This window comes from Nannobrachium achirus (assembly GCF_963921795.1).
Source record: "Nannobrachium achirus genome assembly, chromosome: 17".
Taxonomy (NCBI): Eukaryota; Metazoa; Chordata; class Actinopteri; order Myctophiformes; family Myctophidae; genus Nannobrachium; species Nannobrachium achirus.
In genome coordinates this window covers 6,089,786-6,101,277 of record NC_137824.1, presented here as the reverse complement: position 1 = coordinate 6,101,277, position 11,492 = coordinate 6,089,786, and the positions used below count along the sequence as shown (strand labels likewise).

Sequence of the window (11,492 nt, the reverse complement as noted above, 5' to 3'; positions counted from 1 at the left end):
CTTCCTTGCATTTCACTGGAACTTCTCCTTCTTCTTGGTTTTTAACGGCGGTTGGCATCCAGTTTATCCGGTGCATTACCGCCCTCTACTGGTTTGATTGATTGATTGAAGACTTTATTAGAAGTTTGCATAGGAAAAGGTACAGTTTCATGACGGTACAGTTCACTGGTACAAGGTCTACTAAAAGGAGATCCATGAAAAGACTAAGCTTATTTCCACTGGAAACCATTGAAGTATCTCTCATAACATTGAATGACAGACACATAGAACACAGTACTATGCAGTAGATATGTAAAGAAAAACAAAAAAGAAAACAGTAAGTCTAAACAAACGGTAGCCTATATACAAAGAGGGGAGGGTTGGGCTAGGTTCATTTTTTTACCAGTTGCGAACGGCTGCTGCCTGTGTGGTTTTTCAGGGCAATTTTAAAGGATGCTAGTGATCCACACTCCTTTATGGCCTTCGGTAAGGCTTTCCACATTTTGGTGGTATAGCAGAAAAACGAGTTTGACCCTTTGTTGGTTTTTACTCTGGGTTGGAAGTGATCTGTGGCGCTGCCTCTGGTGTTATAATTATGGACATCCTTAATGTTTATAAAGTATTTTGACAGGTACTTGGGTATCATAGTGGTGTAGTGTATCTTGTACACCAGGCCCATTGCAAGTTGCTGTACTCTGTCATCTACTCTGAGCCACCCCACTCTTAACTGGTGAGTAGCGGTGAGGTGAGTCTGATAGGGAAGGTTAAGCAGGACCCTAATTAGTTTATTTTGGGCTGTTTGGAGTTTTGTTTTCAGGGCTTGTGGGGCGTCACGATACCATACCATACGTATACTCCGTAGTCAAAGAGGGGCTGGATTATTGCACCAATATGGTCTTCAGTGTTTTGAAATTGACCATTGGGGCGATCCTCCTCTGGTCCAGACTGGACCAGACTAATCAAACTCAATCACACTCATTCACTCGTCCTTGTTCTATATTCTATCATATAATCCTGTTTCTCTTAGAAACTCAAGTAACACTTTTACATTACATGTTTTCTGTTCTCCATTTTTAATAACCTCTTTATAGTAACTTCCTGTACTTCTAATTCCCTCATTTTTTCCCTCAATGTCTCCCTCTCTGTCTCATATCTTCTGCAAACCATTAAAACATGCTATTGTCTCGTCTTCTTGACAACCCTCGCAAAGACCATTCTGATGCTTTCCTATCAACTGCAAGGTTTTATTTAGAGCACTATGCCCCAACCAATACAATTTCTTCTTTTCTTCTCCCACTCCCCACCCTTTTAACTCGAATGCTCTTTTGACTATTATAGTAATGTCTTCCTTTGACCTCATTGTCACATTTTTCTTGCCACGTTAAGAATATAAAATGTACTTTTACATAGTGAAAAGCATGAACCAAATGGACCCGTGAGGTGGTCTTTGCAAATAAAACGCTTGAGAACAGGACTGTGGCTGCAAGGGAAGCTTGTTTGCCTTCAGTCAGCTGATCACTCTGTGTCCCACTCCATCAAACATATAATTTTCCAAATGTCTGTCTGTCTGTCTGTCTGTCTGTCTGTCTGTCTGTCTGTCTGTCTGTCTGTCTGTCTGAGTGAGTGTCTGTCTGTCTGAGTGAGTGTCTGTCACAGCGTTTCTCCTCAGTGGCTGGAGCAATTGATCTGAAATCGCATCACCATTAGCATATGAACACACCTAACATAACTGTGAAGCCTGTTTGTCACTTTCACAAATCATATGCTGTATATTAGCATTTTTATGGTGTATCTATATCTATTCTGCATCTAGCTTGAGGCATATCTATTCTGCATCTAGCATGAGGCAACATGTTTAACCAGCTCTGTGTGTGTGTGTGTGTGTGTGTGTGTGTGTGTGTGTGTGTGTGTGTGTGTGTGTGTGTGTGTGTGTGTGTGTGTGTGTGTGGGCGGGCGGGCGGGGGGGGGGGGGGGGGGGGGGGTCTGTTGTCTGGCCCTGTTACAGATTTTGTCCAAAAATCATGCAGATCGGTACACAGTATCTCTGTAGCCATTAAACGAAACGGGTATTTCTTACATTGATGCTCCTACATATTATCATGCAAGCACCAGTTAAAGTTACTTTCCATCCCTCATATACTGTGTGCACAGTGCACATCCCATAACCCACACACTGCACATCATTTCAGAGCTCATATCTTTGAACGGGTAAGGACTAGTTCTTAAAATGCAGCGATGAGGATATTCTCATCCACACTGAATTATTATTATTATTTAAATAAAGAGAGCGTTTATAAATATTGGCACATTTCCAATTGTAAATATGTAGAAGGCAAAACCAGCTGACATGGACATATAGAGTTGGGCCATAGACATTTTTGGGTCCTTACTTATTCTGCAAAGAACCTCTAAATGATTGTTGTTTCTTCTTTGCCAGAAATAATTAAATAAATAAACGTATGTTGTCATGTCAAGGACTCACAAAATGATATGTATTTGGCTGCGGACCCCATCTTGAAATATGTAGGTCAGGGGTCCCCAGAAAGTAAGCCCTGAGGCACATACATGTAATGGGCTTTATGCTGTTAGATAGTGACATGTTTTCTGAAAGTAAAGGTTATAGCACCCGACAACGACGATATCCTAACAGCAATCACTACATTTGTGCATTTCCAGCGGTTAGCTGCATTTGGCAAGCTGCCATGGCGGCGCGCATCGGTGTACCGAGTCTGGCTGCTAGATAGAGATGGGATTTATGGTTCTTTGAAGTGAGCCGGATCTCTGACTCTGAGATCCGTTCCTTTCAAAGAGCCATTCAAAAGACTGGCTCATTTTAGTTACTGGTTACTTTGTAGATTTTGATTATGATTGCAAATCACTTCCACCCAAATAGGCCTATACATTTTGGCCATTGGATACATTTCTGGCATTTGAAAATAGGTGATCTACAAGCTCACAATGTGTCACGTTGCGATGCATTGAATGAATTGTGAGCTTGTAGATCGGCTATTTGCAAATGATTTTTCTACATTTACTCATTGGAAAACCTGTGAAACAGGACATTCTGCATAATGAGTACGTTCTAATATTGGTAGACCTACTTTAAGTACATTTTGATACCAATACTATTTTACTTTTACTCAAGTACATTAATAACATTCCAAACTTGATTGCAGTATTGATATGTTTACCTAAGTAAAGAAATGTAGTACTTTTCCCACCACTGTTCATTAGAAAGGAACGGCTCCCTACTGTGAACCGAATCATATCGTTCATTTCAAAGAGCCGTTCAAAAGACTCGATTCGTTCGCGAACGTCCCACCCACTCGCTCCGTGTCACAAACACTGAACAAAAACAGAACGGATTGCACTGACCTACAAACCCACGGGAATAATTTAGGAGCACTTCATGAGAAAATATAACTGGTAACACTTGTGTACTGTATGTTAATCTGACTTTAGTATAGGCTATTGTTTTCTTCCTGGACGTGCGTTTGTGTCAGGTTTAATATGGGATTTTGACAGCTGGCTTCTCCTCTGCAGTCTGCACGCCGCCATGGCAGCTTGCCAAGGCACCCGCCTTAGTAACCTGTCGCTAACGTGGCATTGGGCAAAGTCGGCTTTAGGAGGGGCATAGCGATCGGTCAATTCCCCCATACACATCGCCAAAACTTTCTATTGAATATTTCAATTCTAGTTTTTTGACTGGTCCCCCTCAGCAATGGCGCTGGTTTTGTAGGCCGATAACTCCAAATCGGCCTACAAAACGTCATACGCACGTTCCCCATACAAACTAATTTCAATGGCTTTAGGTGTACTCTTATTCTGAAGAGATCGACCACCGGTAGTCTTATATTTGCTAGCCTAGATTTGCTCACAGAACATAGCCCCCCTAGACTTCGTAAACGTGCCATTAATGTATTCATAAACACTTTATATAGCCAGGAGTCCGTTCCCTGCGGTTGGTGGATTCTTTATTCTTTACCCAGTAGTGGATACAAAAATGTCAACCTAAAGCAAGGACCTTCAAAGAACAACTCGGTAGGTTTGGGAAACTTTAGCTATGTAGCTTTGATAGCTATAGCTAGCTCGATATCAACGTTACAACTTATAAAAGTTATTTACTTGTTAGCTATAGACATCGAGGCGTTACCCTTACTACGGATGGACATCTGTTGGGTTCATAGTAAACGTAGTAGAATATGAGTGAGATATGTGCGGTTTAATGTTGTCTTAACTAAAGGCCCTCTTTGATTTTGATTGAAGACTTTATTAGAAGTTTGCATAGGAAAAGGTACAGTTTCATGACGGTACAGTTCACTGGTACAAGGTCTACTAAAAGGAGATCCATGAAAAGACTAAGCTTATTTCCACAGGAAACCATTTAAGTATCTCATATAACATTGAATGACAGACGGATAGAACACAGTACTATGCAGTTAGGGTTGCCACCTTTCAGAAATTGAAATAAGGAACACCTCTTCTGGGCACGCGGTGCGTGCGTTCCGTGTGCGTGGCACAGCCGCCGGCCGGCGAAGAAATGCAGTCCCAAACCCATGAAATGCATAGAATAGTTATAACTATAACACACAACATGGTATAACCTATATTGTATTTTTGCTATGTTTGATTTGTTCTTTTCTTATTTAAATAGAAAATGAGAACTTCCCCATAGGGGTGCTGTAACACCTGCAGCACCCCTAGTTCCCATTAGCCATAAATTATAACTTCCAGCAGAGGGTGCTAATATTCGGACGTTTTGTCTCTCCTGGAGTTATAAGGCAGAGTCAAATAGCTCTCGCTGGTTGAGCCTCCACGTCCCTAATCGCCTCAAAACATGTTTAAATCATGAAGTTGCTCACCTCATCGTCGAAACAGCTTTATATCTACCTATGAGCCCACTCGTTGGCATGTGTTAGTCCATATGTTTCTAATAAATTAATGTTTACTAAAACTTCTCCGAGACTCGCGTTTCCTCGGCGGAATCCTTCCGCCTTCAGAACGCTTCAGAACTACAGAACGTTGGAATACTTCCGCATACAATAAAACGTCATGTCCTAGTATGAGCGAATCGCAACGGCGATCAACGTCACGTGATGTTCGGCCATTTTTACCCAAGCAGTTCAAAAACAAGGAAAACGATGAGACTCGGTGAAGTTTTAGTAAACATTAATTTATTAGAAACATATGGACTAACACATGCCAACGAGTGGGCTCATAGGTAGATATAAAGCTGTTTCGACGATGAGGTGAGCAACTTCATGATTTAAACATGTTTTGAGGCGATTAGGGACGTGGAGGCTCAACCAGCGAGAGCTATTTGACTCTGCGTTATAACTCCAGGAGAGACAAAACGTCCGAATATTAGCACCCTCTGCTGGAAGTTATAATTTATGGCTAAGTTCCCATGCTGTTCCCATGCTCCTGCACAGTGGCCACTGTGCCAAAAAATCACATTCACTTTCTCTTTCAGCGGAGATGCCTGGAAGCAAAGAAAGTCACCACAGTTTGATTTGATCATTGCTTTAGTCAATTATGAAGGGATTTTAAAAATTAAAACGTCTCCATATTGCTTGGGAAGTCTACTTCGCAGAGAAACCGTGGCCTTCGCGGGATTTCACATCGCGATTTCGGTTTGAAAACGATTAACCAGCACTAGTTCTTTTCTGCTTTTAAAGCGCAACGGTGATTGACAGCGACATGCAGTGAATTGTATATGCAGACAGGGGCCGGGCTAGAGGAGAGGAGAGGAGACGAGACGAGACAGTAGGCAGAGCGTAGAGCGCACCGCAGCGACTGCGAGTCGCCTCACAGGCGGTCCTCGTGCCTCTCCCTCCTTTTGCTGTCTTTTCCTGTGTTTTATTTCATTCATTATTGTTAAATTCTGTGTTGAGGTTTGTGTGACAGACCTTTATGGGGCATTTGGTTAAATACGGAACAAACCGCGTTCCGTATTGGTTCAATACGGAACGCATCTTTTAATTGTCCAATAAGGAACGATTCCGTATTATACGGAACGGGTGGCAACCCTATGATATGTAAAGAAAAAAAATGATAGAACAAAAAAAGAAAACAGTAAGTCTAAACAAACAGTAAGTCTAAACAAACAGTAAGTATATACAATGAAGGGGCAGGGGAGGGTAGGGTTGGGCTAGGATAGTTTTTTTTTTACCAGTTGCGAACGGCTGCTGCCTGTAAGTGGTTTTTCAGGGCAATTTTAAAGGATGCTAGGGATCCACACTCCTTTATGGCCTTCGGTAAGGCTTTCCACATTTTGGTGGTATAGCAGAAGAAAGAGTTTGACCCTTTGTTGGTTTTGACTCTGGGTTGAAAGTGATCTGTGGTGCTGCCTCTGGTGTTGTAATTATGGACATCCTTAATGTTTATAAAGTATTTTGACAGGTAGGCCTACTTGGGTATCATAGTGGTGTAGTGTATCTTGTACACCAGGCCCATTGCAAGTTGCTGTACTCTGTCATCTACTCTGAGCCACCCCACTCTTAACTGGTGAGTAGCGGTGAGGTGAGTCTGATAGGGAAGGTTAAGCAGGACCCTAATTAGTTTGTTTTGGGCTGTTTGGAGTTTAGTTATAAAAAAAAATGTGTAAAAGACTGGTTCAAGATTCCCTTTTATTTGTCTGAATTGGCCTATTATAGCCATTGTGTTCCTAGGATTTGTATCAAGGGGGTAGCAATGATCAACTATTTTCCGTGAACGTCGTGTGTGTGTGTGTGTGTGTGTGTGTGTGTGTGTGTGTGTGTGTGTGTGTGTGTGTGTGTGTGTGTGTGTGTGTGTGTGTGTGTGTGTGTGTGTGTGTGTGTGTGTGTGTGTGTGTGTGTGTGTGTGTGTGTGTGTGTGTGTGTGTGTGTGTGTGTGCGTGCGTGCGTGCGTGCGTGCGTGCGTGTGTGTGTGTGTGTGTGTGTGTGTGTGTGCGCCCAATCAATCTATCCAAGGAAGAGTGACTTTTTGCCCTTTCCTCTGGCCCCCTCTTCTGGCGAAAGTTTACCTCACCTTGCCTATTTTAGACAGTAAAATACTGCACCCACCCACTCTCAACATCATCACACGAGAGGATATCTAACATATAATTTTCGGAATGTCTGAGTGAGTGTCTGTCTGTCTGTCTGAGTGTCTGTCACAGCGTTTCTCCTCAATGGCTGGAGCAATTGATCTGAAATCGCATCACCATAAGCATATGAACACACCTGACATAACTGTGAAGCCCGTTTGTCACTTTCACAAATCATATGCTGTATATTAGCATTTTTATGGTGTATCTACTATCTATTCTGCATCTAAAGTTGAAAGTTTGTTTTATTTGACAGGGACCGTGCTCATTAATGGACATGTCAGTTTTCACTTCAATGTAAATGAGCCAGAGTTAGCCAGCCGTAGGCTAATTTTCATCTGTGGTCCCTGGACCCCCCTTGGTGGTGATCAACCCCCCAATCCAACCCTTGATGCTGAGTGCCAAGCAGGGAGGCATTGGGTCCCATTTTTATAGTCTTTGGTATGACCCGGCCGGGGAATTGAACCCCCGACCTCCCAGTCTCAGGGCGGACACTCTAACCACAAGGCCACTGAGCTGGTCTAGCATGAGGCTTATCTATTCTGCATCTAGCATGAGGCAACATGTTTAACCAGCTGTGTGTGTGTGTGTGTGTGTGTGTGTGTGTGTGTGTGTGTGTGTGTGTGTGTGTGTGTGCGCACACGCGGGTGGGGGGGTTGTCTGGCCCCGTTATAGATGTTGTCCAAAAATCATGCAGATCGGTACACAGTTTCTCTGTAGCCATTAAACGAAACGGGTATTTCTTACATTGATGCTCCTACATATTATCATGTAAGCACCAGTTAAAGTTACTTTCCATCCCTCATATACTGTGTGCACAGTGCACACCCCATAACCCACACACTGCACATCATTTCAGAGCTCATATCTTTGAACGGGCAAGGGCTAGTTGTTCCTAACTCAAGTCCCTGTAGTGCAACCTCAAAGCTATGTTGCAGATGCTTTGGGATTGTTTTAACTATATGTTGGGGCTGTGGGTGGGTGGGTCCTGACAGATAGTCAAATACGTCTTTGAAGATATGAGAACCCCCTAACTGGTCCCAGGCCAATCACATGTTTCCCCCCCCTTTTCATAGCCTCTTTCGATAATATGATTAGTATTTCTAAGTTATAAAATACTTTCAATCTAAATACAATAACATGGTATTTACATTGGCCATATTGCATAGGTTATAGATAAGACTAATCACAATGCTAGTAAAGCAAGCCTGATAAAAGTATCAAACATGCACAAAATTCAACAGAACACAGGAAAATATACTGTATATCTGTTAAGAGGTTTTGGGGGGAGGACCAATGTTGGCAACCCTGCTCATTGGCGAGGTGTCCTAGCAAGTGATTTGGCGAGTTAGATTTTTGCGAAATGACCAGTATTTCATTTTCTATGTTTACCATTACAGTGGATGGGATGGAGGGCACCTCTTCCAGTACATCACGAAGATGGATCCCAACCAGTCGAAGATGGAGGCCACAGTTTGAGAGGCTTGCACAGATTGATGACTGTGAACTTGCAAAAGTTGGGGAATTTGTGTTTGCGGAAAAAGAGGAATTCCTCATAGGAACGGGGAGTAAAGGATCTGAGATCTACTTGGGGTTAGCGGAGGATGGCACTGAAGTCGCAGTGAAGAAAATTAAAATTAGAAACCTTGCAGGGCTGAAGAATGAGAGAACATTTTTACAAAAGCTTGATCATCCTTCAATTGTAAAATATGTTGACTATGCAGAGGATAAGAACTGTGGTTACCTTGCTCTTCAGTTGTGTGAATACACCCTGAAAGAATACATGCGTGATCACAACCCTTCTGAAATGGAGAGGAAACGGCTTGCAAATCAAGTTCTCCAGAGCTTAAAAGTTCTTCATTGTCAAAATCCTACAATTCTCCATCGTGATATCAAGCCCCAGAATGTCTTTATTGGTAAGCTATGATGATGATGATGATGATGATGATGATGATGATAATAATAATCATTATTAAAATATTAAAAGTATAATTATTAATATTAATATTATGTATGCAACAGAAGCTGAAATGTATCTTAACAAATATGCCTTGCAGATATTATAGGCAGGGCACTATTGGCAGATTTTGGAATAAGCCTAGAATTAAAAGGACACACAAGTATACGCATGGCGCCTGCAGGAACAAGATGCTGGATGGCACGGGAGACTTTGGAAGATGATCCTGTCCTTTATCAAAGAAGCACTGACATCCAGGTTGTTATTTACTCTGCATGATAACATAATGAGAACCATATTGTGTTTGTTTTACATACTTTATATTAATTCTTAATGGCTGAGACTTTGGTAGAAGAAGCAGTGATATCCAGTTTATTATATTCTGTATGAGAACAATTCAATGAATAACTTAAAACACACATTTAATTTTTTTCATGTTCATTCTACAGGTGGCTGGGATGCTGATGTATTACATCCTTTCTGGAGGACATCATCCATTTGGTTCAGGCATCAGATGTGAAGTCAACATTTATGATGGAATCTACAAGCTGGACAAGGTTCAAGATGAAGCTGCAAAGAATCTCATCAAGAAGATGATCAAAAAAGACCCAGAGAGAAGACCTACAGTGGAGCAATGTTTGGCCCATCACTTCTGGTCACATGAGAGGTAGGCCTACGATAGAAACATTTTACTTTTAGCTCCACATTCATTCATTAACTGATCAAATCTTATTTCGGCTGAAGTTATTGATAGCTTAGTTTTTCGTACCCCATATCTATCGGACAGTGAAATAATTATTGACATCAATGAACAGAGGAAACATCTTATAAGTTATAATAGTATTTGGGTTTATTCCAGGAAAGGGATCTTACAAGCATCAGAAAGACTTGGTTCCAGATCAATTATTCCTACGTTAACACAGTGATGCAAAGGTTTTATACACATTGCGGGTTACGTATGACGTCTTTACGTCAAGCTGTCAGTCGACATATTCATTTGTTCCGTTTCCTAGGCAACTGGCGTGACACCAGAACTTTAAACAACTCCGGGGTTACTTGATATTATGGTTTTCTGTGAGAGATTCTACCAAAACAATGATGATAACAGCCTCAGAGGCACAGCCATTTTAACCAAAGCTCACTCACACAAGGTCTGCTGGCTACCAAATTAGGGATGGCCAAATGGAGATTTTTTCTTAACCGATAACTGTAAGGCCTTATTGGTTAAATAACCGTTAACCGTTAAGGAAATGTGTTAAAAAAATTGCTATTTTAGCGATTTAAAAAAGGAAAATACACCCACTTTTCCCCATAATAAAGTGCCATATTTACACATTAAAAACAATAAAACTAGGAGAAATAAGAATACAAATGTTTTCTAAAAGAAATTTGTTTTTGCAAAGAAACTGGGATTGAAATGATCAGTCGGTAATGTGATGCGCCTGTCGCCAGGCACGTGCACACATAGACAAAGGGGGCTTGAACCCCTGCCCTTTTATCCGTCTGTAAAAAGTGCCCTCTTCAGACCATGAATGCATTTTTTTACTATGGTAAAAGAAATGCAAATTTCCCCTTTCCATACCATAAGTGAAGGCTGCATTCAAGAGAATTGTCCACCAAAAGGCCCTTTGTCAGCCCCTGCCTCTCTAACATTCAACAGTTTGCTCGCCATCTTGCATGTGCACCCCCCCTTCCTGATATTCCCTCAGTAAATGATATGGTTCAACATTTTAATCTTAAATTAGAGTCAGCTCTGGATATAGTGGCTCCTATGAAAACTAAAAAGAAACATAAAGTAAAAGAAACACCCTGGATAAACGATCATATACGCTCACTCAAGAAACAATGCCGCAAAGCAGAGCGAGCTTGGAGAAAAAATAAACTAACTATCCATCTACAGATTTTTAAGTCATTAACAGCCACGTACAATAAAACCATGCGTCTGGCTAGGCAGGCCTATTTTTCCGGAATTATTAATGAGAACAAGAACAATGCTAGGGTCTTATTCTCCACTATTGAACGCCTCTTAAACCCCCCCCAGTCCTACAAGCAGTCACTCCTTGCCTCTAAAGCAAAGTGTAATGAGTTTGCATCCTTCTTTGACAACAAAATTGTGAACATCCGAGCTGGTATTATGAATAATACTGTCACAAATGCAAATGCGGTTAATGGTGCCATGTGTAAAAGTGTAGATAAATCTAGGGGCAGCCTAGTATCATTTTGTGAAATTGATGAAGAGGAACTTCGTAAAACCATATCGCAAATGACATCGTCTTCTTGCTCGCTGGATGCAATACCCACGCCATTTCTCAAAGAGGTTGTAGACTGTGTGATTGGAGATATCCTAAAAATAGTAAATAACTCTATACAATCAGGTGTCTTTCCAGAAACACTGAAAACGGCCGTAGTTAAGCCCTTACTCAAGAAACACAACCTCGACCCGTCCATGCTGTGTAATTATAGACCCATTGCCAATTTGCCTTTTCT

The 11,492-nt window shown here is 41.5% G+C and overlaps 1 protein-coding gene across 1 annotated transcript in view; it reads left to right on the top strand.

The window, feature by feature from the left end:
* The first annotated feature begins 9,585 nt into the window (after positions 1 to 9,585).
* Positions 9,586 to 11,492, top strand: part of LOC308302111 (uncharacterized protein) — a 75,623-nt gene continuing 73,716 nt past the window's right edge. Inside the window, exon 1 of the mRNA XM_080746306.1 lies at positions 9,586 to 9,672. Coding sequence (XP_080602432.1) covers positions 9,599 to 9,672 — 74 coding nt within the window. The 5' untranslated portion in view covers positions 9,586 to 9,598. The remainder of the gene's footprint in view (positions 9,673 to 11,492) is intronic.